The sequence below is a fragment of the Marmota monax genome, unplaced genomic scaffold (assembly GCF_021218885.2).
Source record: "Marmota monax isolate L192 unplaced genomic scaffold, Marmota_monax_Labrador192_F-V1.1 WCK01_AAM20220418_F8-fsc00285, whole genome shotgun sequence".
NCBI lineage: Eukaryota > Metazoa > Chordata > Mammalia > Rodentia > Sciuridae > Marmota > Marmota monax.
Window position 1 is genome coordinate 1,458,422 of NW_026695045.1, and position 27,400 is coordinate 1,485,821.

At 39.4% G+C, this 27,400-nt stretch overlaps 1 protein-coding gene across 9 annotated transcripts in view; it reads left to right on the forward strand.

The window, feature by feature from the left end:
* The first annotated feature begins 5,223 nt into the window (after positions 1 to 5,223).
* Strada (STE20 related adaptor alpha) overlaps positions 5,224 to 27,400 on the forward strand; it is a 31,798-nt gene continuing 9,621 nt past the window's right edge. The window contains exons 1-6 of one of the 9 annotated variants that reach the window (XM_058573719.1): positions 5,224 to 5,353; positions 13,427 to 13,501; positions 15,125 to 15,182; positions 18,231 to 18,259; positions 25,308 to 25,410; positions 25,934 to 26,055. In XM_058573719.1, coding sequence (XP_058429702.1) covers positions 13,466 to 13,501; positions 15,125 to 15,182; positions 18,231 to 18,259; positions 25,308 to 25,410; positions 25,934 to 26,055 — 348 coding nt within the window. In that variant the 5' untranslated portion in view covers positions 5,224 to 5,353; positions 13,427 to 13,465. Of the gene's footprint in view, positions 5,354 to 5,417; positions 5,641 to 13,424; positions 13,502 to 15,124; positions 15,183 to 18,230; positions 18,260 to 25,307; positions 25,411 to 25,933; positions 26,056 to 27,400 lie in introns of those variants that run through there. The other 8 variants (XM_046427748.2, XM_046427750.2, XM_046427749.2 and 5 more) reach the window with 8 other exon arrangements.

Genomic DNA, 27,400 nt, shown 5'->3' on the forward strand with positions numbered 1-27,400 from the left:
TGAGCATGGTTTTCTCCTTATCTGATACTATGAGCTAATGACAATGTGAATGCTGTATTTTCAAAGGTTTTATGTTATTTTTTTGAGTACCAAGTGCATGAAAAATTAATTGCTACATCCATATCAGATCAGCAATCAGATCATTGGTCTATGTGAAGTCACAAATATTTTTCTTCTTCATTAATGCCACCTATTGGATGTTCATGGAGAAGCTCTGCTGTGTTATGGCTGTGTACCTTTGCTTCTCCTTCTGCTTTCTGTCTTCTACAGTTGGGGCTGGGTATGTCCTTTCAAATAGCCAAAAACATGCATAAATAATACTTAAAAAACTGAGCCTTCCTAAACTATTGAGAGTTCTTTCTGCCTCTTGAGGAAGAAACTCTTGTGGGAAAGGCCCATCTATCTGTACAAGCATTTGGCTTGTTCAGATCTCTGCATTTTATAAATGCTTCCTACTAAGAAAGCATTTTTTAAGTCACTGCTGGCACCAGGTAGTTTTTGCTGGGGATGGGAAAGGGTTGGGTGTTTTGGTGGGTGTGGGAGGAGGGATTTTTGTTGATGCTTTATGTGCAGATCTGTTCTGGGGCAATAACAATGAGTTGCTGTGAAAACAGCATGTACCGCTGCCTTTGTAACTGCATGGGAACTTTTCACATGGGTTTTCTCTAGGTTAATACAGAAATGTGTAAACTGGGAGATGCAGATGTAATATTTTTTAACAGTATGTGAATTTAAGTTATTAAAATGACAAAAATAACACAAATTTAATTTAGTGCTATATAATTCTAGAACTAGCATTGTACTACAAGCCTTTAAAGTACATTTTAGAAATCAAAGTTGATATGCTTAGCTATCTTTTAATAATATAAGCTTTCTTAAAGTCCCACACATTTGGACCATGGCAGCTAATTTTGTAATTTAATTCTAATGAACTACCTATGGACATATATTAAACTGATTGACAAAATCTCAAGAGTGAGCCTTGACTTTTCTAGAGTTCTCTTACAAGAGTATACACCCATAGGAAAGTTTTTTCTGATCAGTGAAAGTCAGCACTGAAATGCTTTTCCTTTAAAAGTATTGATCTTGAATATTCATTTTGTTGTTCATTTATCCCTTTTAAAGTGTTTTATATTCTTAGAGCTGCCTCTTGTTTTTGTTTGTTTTGTGGGGGGTATTAGGGATTGAATCCAGAAATATTCTACCAGTGCTATATCCCCAGCCTTTATTAATTTTAATTTTTAATTTTTTGTTATTGGGGATTGAAGATCACTACATGCCCAGCCCTTTTGACAGTTTCCAAGTGTGGCCTCAAACTTGCAATCCTCCTGACTCAGCTTCCCAAGTCACTGGTATTACAGACTTGTGTCTCTGGGCCCAGCGCATATACTAGTGTGTTCCTTCCTGCAGTCTCTGTGTTAGCTTTCTGTAGCTATGACACACCTGAAATAGCCAGCTTAAAGGAGGAAAGATTTATTTTGGCTTATAGTTTGAGAGATTTCAGTCCATGCTTGCTTATCCTTGTCACTTTGGGCCTATGGTGAGGCAAAACATGGAAGGGAGTGAACAGTGGAGTGAAGCTGCTCACTTCATAGTGACCAGGAAGCAAAGAAAAGCAGGAGGAGGAGCTGGAGTCCCAATATCCCATTCAAGGACACTCCCCCAATGCCCTAACTTTACTTCCAGTAGGCTCCACCTCCTAATAACTCTAACACCTCCAGATGGAACACCACAAGTCTTAAAGAAATGGTATCCTCTAAGACTTTTTTCCAAGTGATTTCAGTTTAGCTTTACTTGTTTTTCTCTCTCCCAGTGGAAACCAAGGAGATCCTTTCAGAGTTCTCTGAATTGATCTGCCAAAATTGATAGGGTATTTTGGGGGGAAGAGAGGAATCCTTCATGATTCTCTTTCTCTATTAATAGGAAACTTCTGTCAAGTCCCAGACGTAGACCTCTTTACATGGAACCTACACCAAAGAAAAACACTGATATTCTCGTTCTACCCATCTAGTAGAAATTAGCAATGTGAAGATTATTGTTGTATAAGGATCTGTTGGATTTGGTGGAGAGGAGTGAAATACTGTATTAACTTCCCAAGTTCTCTTTTTTTTAATTTATTTTTTAGTTATAGGTAGACACAATGTCTTTATTTTATTTGGTGCCGAGGATCAAACCCAGTGCCTCGGGCTGGGATGGTGGCTCAGTGGTAGAGTGCTTGCCTAGCATGCATGAGGCACTGGGTTCGATCCTCAGCACCACGTAAAAACAAACTAATATATCCACCTAAAATTAAAGATACACAAATAAATAAATATTAAAAAAAAAAAAAAACAGTGCCTCATGCATGCTAGGCGGGCACTCTACCCCTGATCCACAATCCCAGCTCCCAAGTTCTCTTTTTTTTTTGTTTGTTTGTTTTTATACATTTATTTATTTTTATGTAGTGCTGAGGGTCAAACCCAGGACCTCGCACATGCTAGGTGGGCACTCTACCGCTGAGCCCCAGCCCCATATATTTTGTTTTATTTTTGTGGTGCTGGGGCTTAAACCAAGGTAGAGTACAAGGCAAGCACTCTACCAACTGAACTATATCCCCAGCCCCACCAAGTTCTCTTTTTGTTACTCTTCTGCCTCCACTCTTTTTTTTTTTTTTTTCCAATCCCACTGGGGATTGAACTCAGTCAGCCACTCTTCCACTAACCTATATCCCAGTCCCTTCCACTCATTTTGAATGATATGAAAGAATATAAAAGGGAGAAAAGCTATACCCACAGGAGTGAATTCTATTATAAACTGCTAAAACAGAACAGCCAAAAGTATTTCCCAGTTTCTGGTGTTTGGTAGTCAGCAAAAGATTTCATTACAGCTAGATGTGGTGGCACATACCTGTGATCCCAGCAATTCAGTGATGCTGAGGCAGGAGGATTGCAAATTTGAGGTCAGCCTTAGCAACTTAGCAAGGCCCTATCTCAAAAAAAAAAAGATTTTTTTTTTTCATTATGTAAGGAAGATAATGTGATATCTGTGTCTGGCACCTACCTCTGAACCACTGAGCTACAGCCTCCGCCCTTTTTATTTTGTATTTATTTTGGTACGAGGGATTGAACTCAGGGGCACTTAACCATTGAGCCACATCCCCAGCTCTTTTTTATATTTTATTTAGAGACAGGGTCTTAGGACCTCAATAAGTTTCTGAAGCTAACTTTGAACTCATGATCCTCCTGCCTCAGCCTCCCGAGCTGCTGGGATTACAGGCCCATACCACCACATCTGGTTTTAGTTTTTATTTTGAGGCAGGGTCTCACTAAGTTGCCAAGGTTGGCCTCAAACTTGTAATCCTGCCTCAGCCTCCCAAATCACTGAAGCAACATGTGTGTGCCATGTATGTGGTTGTATCGTTGTATTTGTACAAATTGAATGCTGTCTTCTCATCTACATGAATTGAGAATAATTTCAGAAGAAAGTTAATTTTTTTTTTCCCCCTGATGGGAGAACTTTGTGCCCATGCTACAATATCACTTTTTTTTTTTTTTCCCTGAGAGTGGGGCCTCGACATGTTACCATTAGGCTGGTCTCTAATTCAGAGGCTCAAACCATCCTCCCAACTTCAGTCTTCCAGTAGCTGGGATTACAGGCAGGCACCATCACCCTGGCTACTACTACACCACTTTTAAATAGATATTATCTTTATTGCATACTTTTTTTTTTTTTTTTTTGGCTAACTTTATCTTTTAAAAATAACTGAACTCAGCCAGGCATGGTAGTACAGGCCTATAATCCCAGCGGTTTGGGAGGCTGAAGCAGGAGGATTGAGAGTTCAAAGCCACCCTCAGCAACTCAACAAGGCCCTGTCTTTCTATTTTAAAAAAGGAGGGAGGGCTGGGGACGTGGCTCAGTGGTTAAGTGATCCTGGGCTCAATGCCTGGTACCAAAACCAAACTGTCCTCTTTAAATTCACCTAATGGGTTTAATCAAATTTTAAAATTTATTTAAAAGTCACCCCTCAGGGCTGGGGATGTGGCTCAAGCGGTAGCGCGCTTGCCTGGCATGCGTGCGGCCCGGGTTCGATCCTCAGCACCACATAACAAACAAAGATGTTGTGCCTGCCGAAAACTAACTAACTAAATAAATAAATAAAATAAAAGTCACCCCTCAGTGAACTGAGCAAGTCACTAAAAACCTAGCCTCACAAGAGGAAGTCTTGTTCTATCCCATGATTGCTTAATTTCTAGAGTCCTGTACAACTTGGTTTGGGGTAGCTTCCCCATCATGGCAAATGCTGTCATAGGGTTTTTGTTTGTTTGTGGTACTGGGGGTTGAAAATCCAGGGGCGCTCTACCACTGAGCCCAACCCTTTTAATGAATTTTAGGACAGGGTCTCACTAAGTTGTCCACGTTGGCCTCGACCTTTTGATCCTCTTGCCTCAGGCATGTACCAAATACCACCAGGCGTGGTTCTTATTATAGCTTTCCACAAACCAGATATATCTCGGAGTTGTGGTTTGAGGAAGGATTCAGGAACAGAAAGACCCAGAAGGGGGTGGGGGTGATGGTGGTGGGAGGTAGTTCTCATTAGTTGAGCTTTTTTTTTTCCTCTGGAGCACAGAGAAAGAGTGAGTTTCCTCTTTACAGTTTCCCTAGTTCTTCTGGAAGCCAAAGTGAGGCAATTGAGATGTCTTTATAGAAAAGTGTTAGACGTGTCTTTCCACGTAAAGTCCTAAAGACAGAATGATTTCAGGGTGGGGGAATCCTCAAAGTAGCCAGTCAGCAGCCAGAGTTGGTTTGCCCTTCTCTAGTCCCCTTGACACTCCATTATAGAAACAACCCTACTTCCCTTTCTGTGGGAGCAAAGCCTGGGGGCCGGGGTCTTTTCGGACCCTGTAGGTCGCACAAATAACCAGGTATGTCTTTGATTTCACACACTTAGGGAAACGGACCCTCCTCCTAACGGAATACCCTCAGGCACTGCGCGGAAAGGGGCAACAGGGAACCTAGGAACAGACTTCTGAGCTACAGCTCTTAGGAGATCACAGTACCAGCGGAAACCAAGGCAAGCAGGCAGTGATTCCCACTAACGCGCGCCGGGGCGGAGCTTCCGTAAAAGGGCGGTGCGCTACTTCCGGGGAGGGGCGGAGCGTCCTCGCTTACTCAACTAGGGCCGGGCCAGGCCGGGGCGGAGCTTCCCCACCCGCCGGGGGCGGGGCGGAGCTCGACCGGCCTCCCCGGGTCCCTCGACTGCGCATGGCACGTTGCGTGTCTCCCTCCCAACAACCGGCCTGGTGGCGGCGCGGCCACAAAACTGGGGAGGCGGAGCTGAGACCGAGTCGGGACTGCGCTCTAACTCCAGGACCAGGTACTGGGTGGCGGGGCCGCCTGGTGCGCTTCCGGGACCAGTCCTTCTCGCCCAGATACCGATTCCATCTCCTCAGGGGCGGGCCTTGGCCAAAGTGGTCATCCCTGCTCTCCCTCGCCTTCCGCCGGCCCCTTTTAACCCGCGTCCTGGGTTCCCGAAATGAGGGGCCGCTGCCCGAGAGCAGAATAGGCTTGGGCCCGACCGGGAGACGCCGGAGCGGAGTTGCGGATTAGGAGAAGCGAACTCCCGCCTTCCCTTCCCATTTACCTCTCCACCACGGGTTCCAGGTGGGGAACATAAGGCCAGATATCATTTTTGTCCCGCTCATTTTTGTTCTGCAAAGTAGCAGCAGATCCTGGTGCTCCGTCCCACACCAGAATCTCTTCCGAGGCAGGACAGGCAGCGAGTCAAGCCCCCATTAAGGACACAAGATCCGGACGGCTCCCTGAATCGGCCAAAACTAAGAGGGATGATCATTGTCCTTTTAGTTTTTTACTTGGTTTGGTTTTGGGTTTGGGGGGGTACCAGGGATTGAACCCAGGGGCACTTTACCACTAAGCCACATCCCCAGCCCTTTTTTGTATTTTATTTAGAGACAGGGTCTCGCTAAATTGCTGAGGCTGGATTTGAACTCGCAGTCCTCCGGTCTCAGCCTCCCAAGCCAATGGGATTACAGGCGTGCCCACTGTGCCCGGCTTCTTTTTACTTTTTTAAAGAATATTTTAAACATCCACAGTAGTTTTGAGGTCGGAGGTGGGGACCGGGGGTGGGGGGGGATGAGCAGGATAGGTTAAATAAAATTGTTCTTAGTTTTCAGGAAATCGGGAACTAACCTGTACGCCCAGCTTTTGCAAAGATCCTAGCATATATATTTTAATTTGACCCTCCCCACACACACATACAGGAAAAGCCGTTGGAGTTGTCTTCTTAAGGCGATATGTTGAAGTAGAACTGTCTTCCAATGTGTACACATTTTTTTTCTTATTCTTTTCTTTTTTCGTACTTGGAATTTGGTACCCAGGGCACTCTGCCATTGACCTGTATCCCAAGTCTTCTTATTTTTTTTTTTCATTTTAAGAGAAGGTCTTGTTAAGTTGCTGGAGGAGGCTGGCCTCCTCAGCTTCCACAGTAGCTGGATTGTAGGTGTGTGCAACCACACCTGGGTCAGACATTTCTCTTCAAGGACTGATTATACTTTCTAGATACACCAAAGACTTTTACCAGAAAGTTGATGGAGAAATCAAATTTGATATCTGCTTTATGTCAGGAGCTTATTAATTCACATATTAGTTACTCTGCTGAATTGGTCAAATCTGTTACACACTTTTTTTTCTTTTTTCTTTTTTTGTATCAGGATTGAACTCAGAGGCACTCAACCACTGAGCCACATCCCCAGCCATCTTTTGTATTTTATTTAGAGACAGGGTCTCACTGAGTTGATTAGCGCCTCCCCCGTTTCTGAGGCTGGCTTTGAACTTGCTATTCCCCTGCCTCTGCCTCCCCAGCCTCTGGGATTACAGGCATGTGCCCCAGCACCTGGCCTGTTGCACACTCTTTAACCCAGTTTCCTAGAGTATTCTGGCTCAAATTCAGTGTTTTGTGATCTCAGATATGGAGGAAGTTTCAGAACCAGTGACAAAAATAGAGAATAAGGGAAAACATAATCAGTAAATAAATTCTTTCTGGGGCTGGGACTATGGCTCTGTGGTAGAGCGCTTGCCTAGCATTGTGAGGCACTGGGTTCAGTCCTCAGCACGACATATAATACATAAATAAATAAATTAAATAAAGGTCCACTGAGAACAACAAAAATGTTTTTTCTGTACCATTTGGTAGCTGGTCAGCCACTTTTTGCTAATCAGTTGATGTCATTTTATCTTTGCACACCCAATCTTGAGCTTCAGCCTAGGTTTTGCTCTCACTGTGATTTTTAACATCACAAGCTTTGGAACAGATTTCATTAGTCCTTTATCATTTGGCTATCTGACTTTGAACTAAAGTTTTCCTGAACCTTAATTTCCCAAACTATAAAATGCAGCATGGTAATATTTAATGTGAGCTGATGTCTGCAAAACATTTAGTGCCTGGTACATAGTAAGTTTGCTATAAATGTTTGCTACTTCCTATAGCATAGGATACCTGAAGTGAGTACAGAGGGACAGGACAAAGTTAGCCAGATTGGGGACAGGAGGTGGTCCCATAGGGGAAGTAAGATATCTCAAACATTTCCTTTGGGCTTCATTTCTTTCTTTTCAAGGGCCTTACCCTAAAAGTGTTCCTTCTCAATTCTTGTTTCCCATCCTTCTGCTTTTCTCTGATTATTTTCTCCTTTGGTGAATTTCAGTCACTCTCACAGCTTCAGCTGCTGACCCCCTAAGTCCATGTAGTCATCTCTAACCTTTCAATCATCTGTCCTATTTTTCTAAGTGAATACTGCAACCTATTTATTCTTGTAATATATATCTATCTGTTTAACCTCAGTATGATTTAAGAACTTGAATTCAGCCTGATGCAGTCGTACACGCCTGTAATCCCAGTGGCTCAGGAGGCTAAGGCAGGAGGATCTTGAGTTCAAAGCCAGTTCAGCAATTTAGCAAGGTGCTAAGCAACTCGGTGAATCCCTGTCTCTAAATAAAATACAAAATAGGGCTGAGGATGTGGCTGAGTTGTTGAGTGTCCCTGAGTTCAATCCCTGGTACCCCTTCCACCCCTCAAAAATAAGAACTCGAATTCATCTTTACACCCAAACTACTTTTTAAAAAAAAAAAACATTTATTTATTTATGTATCTTTAGTTTTTAGGTGGACATATTATTTTGCTTTTATGTGGTACTGAGGTTGTAACCCAGTGCCTCATGCATGCTAGGCGAGCACTCTACCACTGAACCACAACCCCAGCCCTACACCCAAACTACTTCTACTCTGAACTTTTCTATTCCTGTCATTGAAACACTATTTCTTTCCCAATCACTTGGGTGCACACTCAAAAAGAAAAAAAAAAAATTGGAATGATCAGTTGTCTATAGGTAGGATGGGCTCCCTGATAAGGTGCTAGGTCTCTGGCATGGCAAGTTTTCACATAGAGATTGGATAACCATATATCCAGGATCTTGTAAAACATATTCTCCAAAGTGTAGGGAATGGGCTAAATGATGGTGTTCTTTCTAAATTACTTTATATTTAATAAGTAATTTATAATTACTTCCTGCTCCCCTGTTCATCTCTCTTTTCTTTCTTGGTTTTTTTTTTTTTTTTTGGAGGTGGGGGCAATACTGGGGATTGAACCCAGAGGTCTCTGAGCTACACCCCAGTCCTTCTGTTTATATTTTGAGCCAAGGTCTTGCTAAGTTGTCTAGGCTGGCCTCAATTTTGTGATCCTTCTTGTCTCAGCCTCCTGCATAGCTAGGGTTACTGACATGTCACTGCATCTGGCTCATCTCTCTCTTTTTCCCCCTCTTTTTTGGTACTGGGGATTAAACCCAGGGGTGCTTACCACTGAGCTACATTCCCAGCCCCCCCCCCCTTTTTTTTTTTTTTGAGACAGGGTCTCGCTAAGTTGCTTAGGGTATTGCTGTGTTTGCCCAGGCTGTTTTTTTTTAAAGAATTTTAATATTTATTTTTTAGTTTTCGGCGGACACAACATCTTTGTTTGTATGTGGTGCTGAGGATGGAACCCGGGCCGCACGCATGCCAGGCGAGTGCGCTACCGCTTGAGCCACATCCCAGCCCCCCAGGCTGGTTTTGAATTTACAGTCTTCCTGCCTCTCCCTCTAGAGTCACTGGGATTACAGTGTTGTACCACCACACTGACTTCTCTGAGTTATTTTTACCTCTCCCCTTCCCCATTCTTGTGCAGAACATTCTTTAGAATGTTTTTTGAAACAAGATTTCTCAAATATTAGTTAATGTGATGATCCACATATCAGCATTACTACCACCTGGGAGCAGGTTAGAACTGGCAGGCCTCATTCTGAAACAAAATTTGCATTTTAATAAAACCCCCATATGTTTTGCATACACAGTAAAGTTTGAGAGACACTGTTTTATACCACTGTGTGTGTTTGTCATCTTTCTGTTCAAAACCTACAGTGGCTTCCTACTGCCTGCTGAATAAAATCCATACTCCAGCATGCATTGAAGGCCTATAGATTGTCCTCATATATGTGGAATTCTGCTTCTGTAACTGCCCTCACGTTAATTGGAGAATACATGCAAGGTGTTTGCAGTATGGCAGGCACTATTGTAGAAACTGGAAGACGCACACCTGTAGACAGGACAACATAAGCATTAAATAAATCAGGAGCTTATGCTAGTTCTGGCTTGGAAGTCCCGTGTTTATTCATTCTCTTTTCCTTTCCAGTACTGGGGATTGAACCTGGGAGTGCTTTACCACTAAGCTACATCCCCAGGCCTTTTTATTTTATTTATTATTGGGGATAACTCAGGGGCACTCGACCACTGAGCCACATCCTCAGTGTATTTTGTATTTTATTTAGAGACAGAGTCTCACTAAGTGGCTTAATGCCTCTATTTTGTTGAGGCTGGCTTTGAACTCACCATCCTCTTGCCTCAACTTCCCAAGCCACTGGGATTACAGGCATGTGCCACCATGCCCAGCTTTTTTAAATTTTATTTTTGAAACAGTTTTACTAAGTTGCTCAGGCTGGCCCTGAATTAGGGGTCCTCTTGCCTCAGCCTCGTAGTAGATGGAATGACAGGCATGTGTAGCAGAATTCCCACTTTTTTGAAGTCCTGTTTGACGTTCCAGGTTCACTACAGTTGATAGCATTCTTCCTCTTTGCTGAACTCTATAAGAAATTACCCATTGCTAATTTCTACTTATATACTTCCCTGTCCTGCTATTTGTTTCTACCACTAATTTATAAGCTCCTTACTTTCCAGGAATGTGTCATGTCATATCTTTTTGTGTTGCTAAGGCCAGGTACCAGGGCCCTGTCAGAGGATGTACACATTTAAGGATGATGAAACTGTGTGGTTATCCTTTAAGTCCCGTCCTCAGCATACACTCTGTGTCTTTAAGATTAGCTAGAGATGCCACACCCAGTCTAAGTGTACAAGCTTCTCCATAATAGTTATTCTTTCTATTAGTGCTCTTAATGTAAATATCACATTATTCTAGTGCTAATACTTAGAGACAGTTTGTGGAAAGTATATAGGATTTAGTCATGCTGGTCAAGACAGGCCTCCTTTTCACTTTTCTTCAGGATATTCATAGCCTTGAATACCAGTAGAATCTTTTAAATATCATTTAAATCTGCTTTTAAGTAATGAAGTTATTTATGGGATGGGTATAGCTTAATGGTAAAGTGCTTGCCTAGCATGTGTGAGGCCTTGTATTCAATCTCCAGCACTGCAGAACAAACAGAACTGTTTCTGTGTCTGTCCAGTAGTAATATTGCTAAAGAAAGGAAGCTATTTCTGTATCTGTTCACTAGGAATATTGCTTTGCTCATGTTTTATGGTGTTAACTAACATGTGTGCGCGTGCATGTGTTTGCACTAGAGATTGATCCCAGGACTGCTCTTTTACTGAGTTACATCCCCCACCGTTTTTAAAATTTTGAGACAGTGTCTCTAGATTGCTCAAGATGGCCTTGAATTTGCCATCTGATGCTGGGATTATAGTTGTACACATCATGCCTGGCTCAGCATAATGATTTTAATGTTATACAAAGTTTATTTGTAAAAATGAACTAGGAAAGTCCTTTAACATTTATGTAACGTATACTCTTAGTCCTTAGGTAGAGCTTCTCTCAGCCATCTCAGGTAGGTAAATATATATATATATATATATATATATATATAGTAACTGTATCAAAGAAAACACATGCATGCAGTTTTAAAGATAATGGTACAATGAGCTAATAAAAGCAGTGTCTCCTTGGAAAGAAGTATGTTAGCTTCGCTAGTCGTTCCTCTTACTCTCTTCCCCTTTTATCTCACATCTCTGTCAACCAAACCTTTCCCTTCATATTATCAAACTCAAAGACATTCCAATTCTGTTCTATAACTATAATTAAGCATCATGCTTTGTCGTTCCATTCTAAAACTTGAAAGCTAATAATGAATTATTACAATTTTTTAAGCATTGTTCACTAAAGAGCCAAGTGGTATTCTTCACTATAGTTCCATTGTTTTAACCTTGCCATTCAAGGTCAAGTGTATTGATCCTGCTATCTATCTATCTATTTATTTATTTACAGTATTGGGCCTTGTACCCAGGGCCTCACACATGGTAGGCAAGTGTTTTACCACTGAGCTGCACCCCCAGCTCTTTCTTTATCTTATTTTGAGAGAAGGTCTCTTGAACTTACGGTTCTTCTGCCTTAGCCTCCCAAGTAGCTGGAATGAGAGGTATGTTGTTGAATTTTGTCAGATGCTTTTTCTTCATCTATTGAGATGATTGTATTTTTTTCTCATTTACTTAGTTAATAAGGTAAAATTAAATTACTATTTTATTTATTTATTTTTGGCAGTAGTGGGGCTTGAACTCAGGGCATTCTACCACTGAACTACATCCCCACCTCCCCCATTTTATTTTATTTTTTTAGTTGTCAATAGACCTTTATTTTATTTATTTATATGCGGTGCTGAGAATCAAACCCAGGGCCTTACAGTGCTAGGCAAGTGCTCTTCCATTGAGCCATAACCCCAGGCCAACATCCCCGACCTTTTAAGATTTAATTTAATTTAATTATTTTTAAGACAGGGGCTCACTAAGTTGCCCAGGCTGGCCTTGAACTTGCAATTCTCCTGCCTCAGCCCCCCAAATTACTGGGATTATAGGTATGCGTTACTGCACTGGCTAATTATTTTTTTGATTCCTTAAAATATTCTTTCTTTATCAGCAACTAAAAAACCCACTTTTTTATATATTAATTCTTGGGTTTTTTTTTTTTATTGTTGTTGTTTTGGGGATCAAATCCAGGGGTGTTCTACCACTGAGCTACATCCCCAGCCCTTTTTTAAATTTTGAGACAGGTTTTCACTAAGTTACTGAGGCTGACCTGTCTCAGCCTTCTGAGCCACTGGAATTAACAGGCATAGCCCCTGTGCCTAGTTCATTTATTCATTTTGAATGTTAAATCAGTCTTTCTTTCCTGAGATAAACCCTACTTGGTCATGGTGCATTATGTTTTTAGCCCTTCTGGATATAAATTTTTAAACTATGACTGACAGATCAAATAAGATGGGATAGTGGGGAGAAGATACATTCAAGAAAGAGTAAAACTTCTTGGAAACTTTTGACTATGAATCGTTAATTTAATAAAAAATTATATTAGAACGATGTTGGGAGATTGAGGGCAGTCAGTAAGGTTGAGGAAGGTGAATAGAACTTAGTTTTCATCTACCATGATAAGAAATTAGTAGGTTAATGTCTAAGACGGATAAGTCATAGTCATATAGACATTATTTAAGGAGGTGATAAAAAGAAAATAAATAGCCAAAAGAATTGAAGGTAATTCCTTCTGGAAACAGGTAAGTGAGAGATTGGGTCAAGAGAAATTTAAAAATTAGAGAAAACCAAATAATAACCGGCTTCTCTTTTCTCATAGCAACTGCAGAATTTCAGCCAGGCATGATGGCGTAGGACTATAATCCCAGTGATTTGGGAGTCTGAGGCAGAGGATTGCAAGTTCTAGGCCAGCCTCAGCAACTTAGCAAAATCCTATCTCAAAATAAAAAATAAAAAGGACTGGGAATGTAGCTCATTGGTAAAGTACCCCTGTGTTCAGTCCTCAGTATTAAAAAAAAGAAGAAGAAAAGAAAGAAATTTTAGAGTTTCAAGATGTACTTGACCAAAGTATATCCAAGTTTATTGTCACTCAAGCTAGCAACTTATAGATCTAGTGTAAGTTTTTGTTAATCAAAAGATATTTCTTCTTTTTTTTTTTAATCTTTATTTTATTTTTTATGTGGTGTTGAGGATCGAACCCAGGGCCTTGCACATGCTAAGTGAGTGCTTTATCGCTGAGCCACAATCCCAGCCCCTCAAAAGATATTTCTATGAAAGGATATTTGACTAACTCAACCTATTTCTGTTTTCCTTTTAGGTTTAAGTTTTTGAAAATAGAACTACATATTAAGAACTCATGTCTTTTCTTGTAAGTAAACCAGAGAGAATTAGGGTGAGTGTTTCCATTTTTCTGACTTTACTAGTTTTCTTGTTTAAAAAGTAAAGTGTTTTGGCAGATGTCATAGGTGGGTTTTTTGTGTGATGCTCAGAATCATGCAGAAGTGAGGAATGTAGGAAGTAAGGTAGATGTTGCAATCTTTACTCCTGAGAGAAGAACTTGCAGGCAAGAGACACAGTATGTACTGCCAGCCTGTCTAATGGGAAAAAAATAAGAAAGTGTGAGCTGGATGTAGTGGCACACACCTATAATCCCAGTGGCTCAGGAGGTTGAGGCAGGAGGATAGTGAGTTCAAAGCCAGCCTTGGCAAATCCAAGAACTAAGCAACTCAGTGAGACCCTGTCTCTAAATAAAATACAAAATAGGGCTGGGGATGTGGCTTAGTGGTTGAGTGTCCCTGAGTTTAACCCCTGGTACCAAAAAAAGAAGGAAGATAGTGTCATATTTATGAATAAATATCACTTATAAGCTAAATGACTTAAAGTAGATACTATTTTCCAATGTAGATACTGTTAACAATCAGTCTTTTCCTGTTTTTTTTTTTTTTTAATGGGTTAATGTTAGTTAATCTTTTTTTTTTCCAGTAATGGGAATTGAACCCAGGGGTACTCTACATTCCCCAAACCCTTTTTATTTTTTTCTTTGAGACAGGGTCTTAGTAAATTACTGAGGCTGACCTCAAACTTGTGATCCTGCCTCAGCTTCCAGAGTCACTGGTATTATAGAGGTGTACCACCAAGTCTAGCTCTTTTTATTTTATGTTTATGTATATATAAGAATAATTTATTTTTGTAAAAACTAAACATTGGTGTTAATTAAGAAGAAAAAGTATCTCTCTCCTTAGCCTAAACTCTGTTCAGCGGAAAGAATGCATCCATGCCAAACTTTAACACTAGTCTTTAAGTGAAATACAATCTTTAATTCCATTGCTTTTAAATACGAACTACTTCTCCATTTTAACCAAGTGAAACCACTGATCAGTATGATGGAAATCTAATACTCACTTGAAGTGGGCCAGTTAAGCAAACCATAGAGTGATCCTGCTAGTTTGGTCCTTGGGAAAATGGTAGACAATGTAAGCTTGGATGTCTTCAGAAACCCCAGTGGATAAAAGAATATGCAACTTACTGTGTTTCCTTTGCAAACTAATGGAGGCTTGTGAAGAGCTATTGTTTCATTTTTGTTTTCTATGTTTGATTCCAGTAACACTTTTCAGATTGGCATTAATGATTCAAGTCATCTGTAAATAGATAGTTATAGAATGAATAAGATGGAAGAAAATGTAGTTTTTACATATAGGAAAGACAAAGGCATATTTCATTAGTAGTAATATATATTTATCATCTCTCAGATTTTAGGATTAGTTGACCTTTTACCTAATATTAGGTAAAGAGGAATTGAGAAAGGAATTAGTCTATTGTTTTTAGCTGATTTCAAGATTCTTTCAAAACTTCTATAGAAATGTATCCTAACTATACTGAATGATTCTGGTGGTGCTTGTTGTTGTTGTTGTTGTTGTTTTTGTAGTTGTGGTTTTGTTTGTCTTTCTAAAGGCTGATAGCTAATTTGTTCTGGCTTGGAAGAAATACTAATTCTCTTTGGGGTTTTCCTCTTTAGCGGTGGGTCTCGGAAAAGTTCATTGTTGAGGGCTTAAGAGATTTGGAACTATTTGGAGGTAAGTACGGTATGACACTTAGCCATCACTTCAGGATAAACATCACTATTCTTTAATTGATTAGATCAGTTTATATATAAATTAGCAATTCTTAGTGCAAGTGTTAGATTTATTTGGCTCCTTTTTGAGTGTATTACTTCCCAAAGATTTGAGGTCTAGTCTGACAATTGTCCTTGACCTGTCTTGATTGTTAGAAAGCCAGTACAGTATTTACTTAAAGGCAGATAAGTTTTTTCCTAAGTGTTTGTCCTATTGAAGTACACTTTATTTATTTATTTATTTATGGTGTTGGGGATTGAACCCAGGGCCTTGTGCATACAAGGCAAGCACTCTGCCAACTGAGCTATATCCCCAGCCCCTGAAGTACTTATTCTTAAAGGAAAAAAAAATGTTTAAAATTCTATACCATTGAAGATTCTAAAAATAAAATGATGGTTCACAACGAAGGTAGCAATAACATAAAAGTTCTGGTTTTACTGATCCATTTAGTTGAGGCATTTTTTTTGTGGTAGAAATTATGAGACTTAAGAGTATTAGAGAAAATCTATCAGGGCAAAAATATCAACTATCCTAAATGTAGATTTCAGAAGTAAAGTACATTTGCAACTTTGAGGTTTAATAGACTGAGGCATTATTCTTTGGCCATTTGTGCTAAGTGAGCCTTCTGTGCAATGATGATTTTAATTTAGGGCAAAAAAATTGCTTTCTATAAAAATAATAGTAGTAGAGCTCCATTTTTTATGTGTGAATATCAAGATAGTCTCTTAGGTTCTAATAGCAAAAGAAACAGGTTATCAGATTGAGTGCATTGGTTCACATTACCCCCAAATAGGCTAAATAATTGGAAATTGAAACTTGTTTGTTACTAGGTGGTACCTATTAATTTTTCATAAGGCATCTCAAAGAAATTCTGAAATAGTATTATTTGTGAACTTTGTCAAAGTGTTGTTTCAGACAAATGAGAATTTAGAAGATGATAAGTTCTTTTTTTGTGTGAGTTACAAAGAGTAGAAATTAGCTACACAGTAAAGGAAAGATTAATGGAAAAAAAACAGTACATTCTGGTCCTATTCTCATTTTCTTCCAATAATTAATGGTTATAAAATTGTTTAAAAGTAAACATTGGGGGCCGGGGTTTTGGCCCAGAATGCGTGAAGCACTGGGTTCAGTCCCCGGCACCACATAAAAATAAACAAATAAAATAAAGATATTGTGTCCATCTACAACTAAAAAAGTATTAAAAATAAATAAATAAAAATAAAAGTAAACATTAGGCCAGATGTTGTGGTGCTTACCTGTAATACCAGTGAATTGCGGAGGCTGAGGCAGATGGATCTCAAGTTCAAGGCCAGCCTCAGCAATTTAGTGACACCCTGTCTCAAAGTAAAAAATAAAAAGGGGCTGAGGAAAATAGCTTAGTGGTAGAGCACCCCCTGGGTTCAATACCCAGCACATCCCCCCCAAAATAAAAATAAATAAAAGTTAACGTTGACATTAATGAAAATCAGTTTCCAAGTGTAATTTACAGTGAATTAGTTACAATATTCTAGTATAGTGACTTAAATGAATGAGTTTGGTATTTAGTGTCTTGAGTATTGGAGCTCTTGCTGTCTTTTGACTATGCCTTAGTTTCTGATCTAAGGAATAGGAAAAGGTTTTTCTTATAGCCTGATGAATTCTGTATTACCAAGTCTCATACAATCTCAAATTTGCCTTCTACTCTGGAAGGTTGAATTAGATTTATTTTAATCCATTCACCTGGCTTTTTACCTTGGACACTCTAACTTAAAGCAACTCTTTCTGTTGTCTGTATACCAGAAAACTGATATCTAATGCAATGTCTAGTAATATAGTTAGATGCTCTAATATATCTTATGAGAAGCATTTTTCTTGGTGACTAGACTTATTCCTCTGATTTTGTTTAAGATATTTAAAACTGTGTAATTTAAGATAATGGCATTGTATATTACCTGAGTACTTTGTAGTTCAAAATCTTTAATGATTGTTTTCCCCAAGCTGGTGATCGAACCCAGGAGATCATGCATGCTAGGCAAGCCCTCTACCACTAAGCTGTCATCCTAGCTCCCACTTGAATGATTTTTTTTTTCACTTGTATGAAATGGGAAAAATCAAAAGCACGTACAGAATTTGTCTAATTGTAAAGCAGAAAATTGGGCTGGGGATGTGGCTCAAGCGGTAGGGCGCTTGCCTGGAATGCGCGGGGCGCTGGGTTCGATCCTCAGCACCACATAAAAATAAAATAAAGGTGTTGTGTCCACCGAAAACTAAAAAATAAATATTAAAAAATTTAAAAAAAGAAAAGCAGAAAATTATTTCAGTTGTCCTGTAATTTGTTCACTTTCACTGAATAGCAGAGTGATAAAAAGCCCTTGCTTTATTTGCATTGAAAAGAGAATATATCTAACTTTGTAGAATCAAAATCAGAAATTACCCCTCATACATGTGCTTCTGTATTAAAGGGCTTTTTACTTTGAAAACAAACATTGTTTTCTAGACCCTATACTCTAGGAAATAGCCAACCATCTCTGACTTTAAAATTAATTTTTAGAGTGCAGATATAGTGGTAGAGCAATTGTCTAACATGTGCTACACCCTGGGTTTGATTCTCAATACCATGAAAAGGAAAAAAAAAAAAAACAAAAGAAGAAGAAGAAGAAAGAAAGAAACCAAAAGAAAATAACTTTTAGTTTAGTATAAGACTGAAACCAGCCAATTCAAAGAGTCATTGTGTGCTGATGACAAGTAAATGTATGACAGAACTGTGGCAATTGAGTCATACCCAGTAAAGAATACCCATAGAGTAGTAGCCTTGCCAAGTTTTGAAGAGTGGAAGATTCGTGTTTAAAATCCTGTCTAGCTGTAGCATTTTCACTCTGTGTGTTTGTAGCGTTGTAGGCAGTTTTGCTGTAATGACTCTTAAGTGGATTCTATTAATAAATGTAGTCCTAAGTTCAGTAATGCTGTTCTGAATGTGGGTGTGTCTTTTGCTAAACAACAAAATGCCAACAATCAATTTCTTTACTCCAGAGCAGCCTCCGGGTGACACTCGGAGAAAAGTAAGTGATTTTCTAGGCTCTTGCACCATGGCTGTTGCATGAAGATGACTTATTGTGAAAGTTTGTGTGTTTTATTGGCTTATTATGTTAAGTTTCTGCCTCTCTATCTTTGAGCTTTATTTGTAGTATAATTCTTTTACTTGTTGGGATTCAGGTTTCACCCTGGAAGGACTTTGATGTACAGTTCGAAGAGTGAAAATGTCTCAGACACTTTTTTTCTCTTCTGGTATTAAGTTCTCTTCCTAACCACCCTCCTAATTGTCCACCCCCCACCGCCCCCAAAATAAGTTTCTCCAGTCTGAATTCTGGCTGGTGACGCTAAATTCTCCAATCTTAGTCTATTAATAATAGATTACAGTCTTTGAAAATAATATAAATCTCTGTCTAGATTATAAGTCAGGACTTCAAGTCTCCTACCTTAAATAATAAAGCCGAAATTAAAAATTTCAAAACTAATAATTTGCTTTTTCTATTGGCAAAAACTGCAAGATTTGCTCTGCTTCCTCCTCTTCTGGTTTATTTTACCTAAGTAAATAGCACCAGATGAGTGCAGTGTACCAGGATGCTTTGGAAAATGTGAGTCAGTGTCTTTAAGAAACAGTCTAAGTAGAGTTCTAACTCAGTAAGGATTACAGACTCTTGTACCTTTTGCAGGTAGCCCCAAGGGTGAATGAAGAATGATGGTGGTGACTTGGAATTTCTCTGATTAAAGCTTTGACTGTGCTCATGGAGGCTGTCAGGAGCACTTCTCTACCAGATCCAAATACTTTCCATTCAGGAGATCCAAAAAGTTCCCTTGTAGGATGATTTTTTTTTCCAGAGTACCATGCCAGTTGTATATAATTTTTATATATTCAGATCTGTCAGTGTTATGCCAAAAGCTATCCTGGGTGAAACCTATGGAAAGTTGAATGTGTTCATTTGGAAGCATTTCATGAGTATTGTCTTTGTATGCTTTATTGTATTTTGTTTTAAACTGTTTAAACAAAGTTATCATTGTATGATCATTTCTAGATGTCAATAGTTTATGTATTTTCCTTTTTTTACAGTACTGGGGTTTGAACCTGGGGTACTTTACCACTGAGCTACATCCCCAAACCTTTTTTATTTTGAGATAGGGTATGCTAAGTTGCTAGGCTGGTTTCCAACTTGTGATCATTCTTTCTCAGCCTCCAGAATAACTAGGATTATAGATGTGGGCCACCACATCTGACTTTATATATTTTTCAAATACTTGGAAGTGAATAAAATGTTTTTCATGGTATAGGAAACTAATAAGATCTTAATAGTATTGGTTTATTTGCCTGAACAGTTTGAGATTATACATCATACTAATAAAACTATGCATGCTGCATTTAAACACAATAGGCTAAATATTTCATTCTTTTTATTGATTTAGACCTTTTTTAAGTCTCAAATAGTATAATGAACTAACTTCCCTTTCTTGTGTCAATATCAGACCAGACATCTTTCATAATATTGCTTTTGTGTTGGGTGTACTGGCACTATGATCCTAGTGACTCAGGTGGCTGAGGCAGGAGAGACCCTGTTTCAAAATAAAAAGTAAAGAGAAGTGTGGATGTAGTTCAGTGGTTAAGCATTCCTAGGTTCAATTCTGGTACAAAAACAAAGAACTGCCTTTCTTTTTCTTTTTTCTTTTTTTTTTTTGAAGGGGAGGGTAATGGGAATTGAACACAAGGGTACTTTGTCACTTAGCTATATCACCATCCCTTTTTATTTTTTTATTTTGAGACACGTTCTTGCAAAATTGCTAAGGTAAGCCTTAGATTTAGTCCTCCTGTCTCAGCCACCTGAGTTGCTAGGATTATAGGTGTGTGCCACCACACCCATCTTGCCTTTGTTTCTTAGTTTGTTTGCTTTCATAAGTGAAAGTTAGGCTGTCTAACTTCAGACCTAAAGAATATTCACAAAGTAGAAAGCCTCCATTTTAGGATTGTTTCTAGTGAGTTGGGGTCAGTGAGGCAGAGGAACCACAGCAATCACTAGCGTAGATGATTTCATGCAATTCCCAATTGCCCATGAACTGTAATCCCAATTACCTAAAGAATTTTTCTACCTTCCTTCTTTTTCCCTCCCTCTCTTTCTTTGTGGTGCTGTGGATTGCACTTAGGGCCTCATACATGCCAGGCAAGTACTCTAGCCCTGGGCTACACCCCAGCCCAAGAATTTTATTTTCTAAAACTAACACTTTTGAATAGTTTTCTGTACTCCAGGATAGTAGAAATATTTGTCAAGTTGCTAACTAAGCACATCAATAGTTTAGTGAATGTGTTGAGGTAGCCAGCCCCAGGTTAAATGAAAAATGATGATGGTGACTGGGAATTTCTCTTTGATGAAAGCTTTGACTTGCCTTTGACTTGGTTTGTTTGTTTCCTCAAAAAGAGCACATCTTAATGTGAAGCCTAGTGAGACAGTATATTTTCTAAGTGTCCCTGACATGGAAGGACATAGGTAGTAACAGTGAATTATTTGTAGTTTTTCCAAAGGCAGTTATTTACTTTTTGGTACAGGGATTGGACCCGAGGGAGCTTTGCCACTGAGCTACATCTCCAACTCTTTTTTTTTTTAAGAGAGAGAGAGAGAATTTTTTAATATTTATTTTTTAGTTTTCGATGGCACAACATCTTTATTTTATTTTTATGTGGTGCTGAGGATCGAACCCAGCGCCCCGTGCATGCCAGGCGAGCGCACTACCGCTTGAGCCATATCACCAGCCCCACTTTTTATTTTTTAATTTGAGACATGGTCTCACTAAATTGTCATAGCTGACCTCAAATTTTGATCCTTCTGCCTCGGCCTCCTGAGTTGCTGGGATTATAGGCAGAAAACCTCCTCATTTCAAACTTTGATTGAATGATTTTTGTTTTTTAAATATGTGTCAAGACAGGGATGGGGATGTGGCTCAAGCGGTAGCACGCTCGCCTGGCATGCGTGTGGCCCGGGTTCGATCCTCAACACCACTTACAAAGATGTTGTGTCCGCTGAAAACTAAAAAAAATAAATATTAAACAATAATAAATAAATAAATAAATATGTGTCAAGACAGACAAGGTTCCTTTCTTGTGAAGCTTGGCATTCTAATGGAGAAGATTGGAAATAGATAAACAAACTGCAGTGATGGCTACCATGAAGAAAGTAAAGCAAGGAAAATAATTAGGAGCCTACTTTGCCTGACAGTCTTCTCTGAAGAGACAACTTTTTTTTGGTACCAAGGATTGAACCCAGGGGCACTTTACCACAGAGCCACATCCTCACCATCCCCCTTTTTTTAATATCTAGAGGTAGGGTTTTGCTGAGCTGTTTAGTGCTTGCTAAATTGCTGAGGCTGGCTTTGAACTTGCAATCCTCCTGCCTCAGTCTCCCTAGCTGCTGGGATTACAAGCATGTGCCACCACACCTGGCTTGAAGAGACAACATTTAAGTGACACCTCTATGTTGAATTGAGACAGCAATGAGAAAATGGCAGGGAGAGTGGTAAGGGAAGAGATCAGAGAGGTGGGCAGAAGTCAGATCATGTGAAGAATCATAGGCCAGAATAAGAAGTTTGGGTCTGAAAGCAACCCACTGAGTTTTCTGGTAACAGGTGACATTGATTTTATTGAGAGCAAGAGTATGTGCAGAGGCTAGAAGTTGAGAATAGGATACTTAAAGACTGACGTAACATCATAAACTCTAAACACATGGGGAGTTGTCATTCCAGAGTTCATGGTTTAGACTTCTTGCTCAAATTGCTGCTCCAATTTTCTCTTGTATCTTTCTCACTTGTGTGAAGTACGTGGCAGGTAGTAACCAGTATTTTAAGATTGTTTTAAAGACAAGATCATGGGGGCTGGAATTGTGGCTCAGTGGTGGCACACTTGCCTGGCATGTGCAAGACATGAGGTTCGATTCTTAGCACCATAAATAAATAAATAAAGGCCTATCAACAACTAAAAATAAATAAATAAAGTTAAAAAAAAAAAGACAAGCTCATTTCAAAGAGTTACAGTGACATTAAATGATCCTAGAATTGGTTTCCAGAGATAACTGTAAGAAGCAAAATAAATCAGGGACTAGGGCTGTGACTTAGTGGTAGAGTACTTGCCTTGCACATGTGAGGCACTGGGTTTGATCCTCAGCACCACGTATAAGTAAATAAAGGTATTGTGTCCATCTACAACTAAAAAAAAATTTTTAAACAAAATAAATCAACTATTGATGAAGCTCCACTTAGGATTCTGTTTCTTCCATTTTCTGTGCCATTTTGTTTATTGAATGGCAAGTCATCAAAAGTAAACAGCAACAGAAGGAGAAGAATAGAATAACACATATTGAATACCTGTTATATAGCAGGCAGCTATCCTCTTGATATATTTTATATCATTTTATAGTTACAACAAGCCTGCAAGATGGGAATTATACTGCTGCTGAGAAAGCTGACCACCAAGAGATAAGAATGACTTACCTTGGTTCGCAGGGCAAGTGATAGACCTGAATTCAAATTCTGCCTCTGTCAGGCTCCTGAGGCTATGATCTTTGTGTTATACCATATGTTTCACTTAAAATAGCATTTTCTTTCCCAAAGATTAGCAGATGTTAGGCATCAAAAGTTTCTTAGACAGCCATAATTGGGAAATGGTGGGTTAAAAAAAGTTGAATAAGTAGTTTAGTACTTCCTTATGCTTTGGGTATGGGAGTATGAGACCCTATCGAAAAAAAAAAAAAAATGGCTGGGGATGTGTCTCAACTTATTAATTCTAAGTTACCTAGGGTCTCACTAATTAGAGGAATAACACAACAGTGAAAGTGGTGAACAGCTATATGGCTAAGTCTTAGCAATACTAAAAATAGACCAAGTTAGAAATGGAATTTGTTAAAAGTGGTCAGTTTTGCTTGACTAACTTGTTCTTAGTTCTTAGTGTCAGCATAAGTGGTGAGGAGTAGAATCCTACTTCACTTCTTTCCCCATAGATATTGTCAACTGTTTTGAAATAAGATGTTCCATAAACATCAACCTATCAAGGGATTATATTAATTTCCCTGGCCTGGGCCCAGATCTTGTCTGTGCTATGTACTCACATTTTGAATTTTGAATTTCATCTCCTTGGCCCTTATTTTTGGTATTGAAAAATAGAGATATCTACTTCACTGAGCTATAGGGAAGATCAAATACAATATGGAAATGCTCTGAAAAATATATTATATGTAAATAACAGATTTAAACATGACTTTCTTTTGTAAGGTAATTTTTTGGGAGGTTGAGGGTACCAGGGATTGAATTTAGGAGCACTTGGCCACTGAGTTACATCCCCAGCCCTATTTTGTATTTTATTTTGAGACAGGGTCTCTCTGAGTTGCTTAGCGCCTCGCTATATTGCTGAGGCTGGCTTTGAACTCTAGCTCCTCCTGCCTCTGTCTCTAATCTCTCAAACCATTGGGATTACAGGTGTGCGCCACCACGCCCAGCTAAGCATGACCATTTTTATGGGCTCCTATGCAGAGCCACTTCCTTGGTGATTGTTCAAATACTGCCTTGTCAGAACATTCTCTACTTGGATCTTTCTAGCTAGTGCTGAGCCAACAACCCTTCATGTATTCACAAAGATTTTTTTTTTTTTTTCTGACTAGGGACCAGGTTTTTCTTTTTGTTTTGACACGAGGGATTGAACCCAAGGGTATTTTACCACTCGGTCATATCCTTAACCCTTTTCATTTTTTATTTTCAGACAGGGTCTCACTAAGTTGCTTAGACTCTCACTAAGTTGCTGAGGCTGACCTCAAACTTGATCCTGCTGCCTCAGAGTCCTGAGTTGCTGGGATTACAGGCATACACCACCACTCCTGGCTAGGGACCAGATTTCTGAATGTAGCATATGACATATAAGCTGGCCTTGGGTCTCTCCATTTTAGTTGAATACACATCTGAAGAAAAAGGATCTAGCATGGTGGTACACACCTCTAAACCCAGTGACTCAGGAGGCTGAGGCAGGAGGATCACAAGCTTGAGGTCAGCCTGGGCAATTTAGCAAGACCCTGTCTCAAAATAAAAAGGGCTAAGAATTTAGCTTAGTGGTAAAGTGCCCCTGGGTTCAATCCCTTGTTATTCCCTCCCTCCAAAAAAGAAAAGAGTGTCAAAAAGAAAGAGAAATATAGATCCCAAGCCACACAAATTTAAGTCAAGAAGAAGAAAACCAAGCCATTTAGATGAAGAAGAGCTGTTGTCTGCCGTGTGTTTTGCTTTCAACACTCAGACATTGCTGAACACCTTCCTTTAGGCCCTCAAAAGTCCAGAGGCATAACTCCCCCATCTATGTGGCAGGGCAGGGCTCTGGCTTCATTTGTAGCATGAGAGCACAGAAGGAGGGAGCAGGTTGCTTCTGCAGCTGGGGATACAGCTGAGAACTGGCAGCTCTGTTCCTGACCTGCAGCTCAGTGCCTGCATTGTCACCTTGCTTTATTTGGAAAATCAGGGAATGACTAGCCTGGGCTCTTGGGTTATTTAAGAGAGGACTACTTCTGGCCACATTTTCCACACAGCAAGATTTAGCACTTGATCTTTTTGAGATCTTGCAGTTAGGTCCTTAAAAGCAAGACCCTCAAAGAGAAGGAAATTCAAGAGACCTCTCTACCTTTCTATCCCCCTTCTTTTTTCTACATATGCCTTTCTCTAGACATCCTTGCCCCAAGTAAGAATTTCATAGATATTCCATATGCCATAGTTTATGGCATTCCTCTTTTTTTTTTTTTTAACAAGTGAATCAGTTGTATGAAAGGACAAGCAGATTGACAGTTTACTGGAACAGCCCCTTGTCATATCCCAACATGTGTAGATATTGCAACACTTAACTTGCTCAGGTATCATTGTTGATTCCTACACTGTACATCTTGTGTTTTCTCTTCAAATAGTGTTGGTACTGTTTCTTTGCCAGAGTCAGGATTTGTGTGTTTGTTTAGATTCCAGTTTCCTCATGGGTTTAAATTACCACCTTCACCCAACTCCAGTCCCACCCCATTTTCTTTGTTAACCTATTTTTTTCTTTTTCTTTAGACCAATGAGGCAAGCTCAGAGTCAATAGCATCCTTCTCTAAACAAGAGATCATGAGTAGTTTCCTGCCAGAGGGAGGATGTTATGAGCTGCTTACCATTATAGGTAATGTCCAGAGACTGTCATTGCTTTTCTGTTCCAGGGGACTGCTGCAGCTTAGCTCAATTAGTAGGATTCACAATGACAAACCTGGCTCCTGTGGATCTTCTTTGTTTTTTTTTTTCTGCCAACTATGCAAAGAAATCAAGTTTTCAGGAGAAACTCTTTTGCCATTTTTTTCTTCATAGTTGTATACTTCTGATGTCCCAGGTCATAGTAGCTAGAATGGTTGACTAAGAAGGAACTGATAGGAGAAAACCCAAGAAATGTCAGTCATCGGGCTCGGGTTGTGGCTCATTGGTAGAGTGCTTACCTAGCATGTGTGAAGCACTGGGTTTGATTCTTAGCATCACATATAAATAAGTAAAATAAAGGTCCATTGATAACTAGAAGGAAAAAAAGAGAAATGTCAATCATGAAAGTAACAGTAGGGAAAATTTTTAATTAAATTTTTTGTTGAAATCAAATTCTTTTTCCATTAAAGAGATTAGAAGCTGTTCTTATTTATGGCATTCCTCTTTTCTTTTAGGCAAAGGATTTGAGGACCTGATGACAGTGAATATGGCAAGATACAAACCAACAGGAGAATATGTGACAGTACGAAGGATTAACCTAGAAGCTTGTTCCAATGAGATGGTGACATTTTTGCAGGTAATAAAAAATGAATGTGACTCTTAGAAGTTCCATAGTAATTGTAAGACATCTCTCACATCAATCTTCTGAAAGTTCCTGCAAAGGATCTCATCAGCACACACTTCATGGATGGCTTCTTGACTTCAAAAGTCAAGAAGCTTTCAATGGAGAATCTTAGGCATTGGCCATTATATGTATTTTATGCTCCCTTCTTCAAATATTCCTTTGTGGCTCATTCATTATTTAAAAGACTGAGTAACTGGTGCACAGTCATATATAGTAGTAAGTGGCAGAGACAGCATTCAGACCCAGGCAGTCTTGTTTCCAATGCAGAGCTTCTTGCCCTGCTTCCAGTGGCTAACTTCTAGCTCTTAGCATCCTGCTTGCCTTAGGTTCCTTCCTTTTTAGGAAGAAAGTAGTTGCATTCTTGTTCAACTGAGAAAGACCACAAGTCTAGCAGCTGACTGGGGCCTAGACTCTCCTTGGCTAACATGGCTTGGAATTAGGAGCCTGCTCTGTGTTATATTCAATGTTCTTGTTTGCAGCCTTTCCTCTTCTTTGTTTGCAATGTTTCAATGTTTTCCCTGAATCCAAGCTTGACTGATGGTGCTCTATTCTCAGTTCATTTGTTCAGAGTAGGTTGGTGGGGCTGAGGATGGAGCAAGGCTGCCAGTAAAGCAGCTTAGTTATTTTAGAAAAACACATCTAATTTTGTTCTAGTGCTTGCTAGACTGTGTAATTCTTTTCTTTTTTTTTAATATTTATTTTTTAGGTGTAGATGGACACAACACAATGCCTTTATTTTTATGTGATGCTGAGGATCGAACCCAGGTCCTGACTGTGCTAGGCGAGCGCTCTACCGCTGAGCCACAATACCAGCCCCTAGACTTATATGTTTGTTTTTATAATTTATTTATTTTATGTGGTGCTGAGGATTGAACCCAGTGCCTCACCTCACGCATTCGAGGCAAGTGCTCAACCACTAAGCTACAACCCCAGCCCCCCCCCCCTTTTTTTTTTTTAAACACTTCTATAGCTGCTTCTGAGGAAGCGATCCCTTGGTTTAAGATTGTTGAAAAAACATCTTATGTTTCATAGTTGTCATACGTTGTTTCTATCAGTTACTAGGTTTTTATTTATAATAGAAAAATTTGTTTTTGTTTTCTTCAAGAGGAGTTCTGTACCTTGGTCTTTGAGGTTGAGCTAAGCTTGCTTGCAGGCTTCCTAAATCTTTAATCAGCAGTTTATTTTCATCATGTCTGAGATGGCTAACTGGAACCTTCCAATGTGTTGACAGTAGTTTCCCTGTCTGGTGGGGGATTATTTCTTGAGGCTCAGTACAGAGCCACTCTCAGGCCTAAGC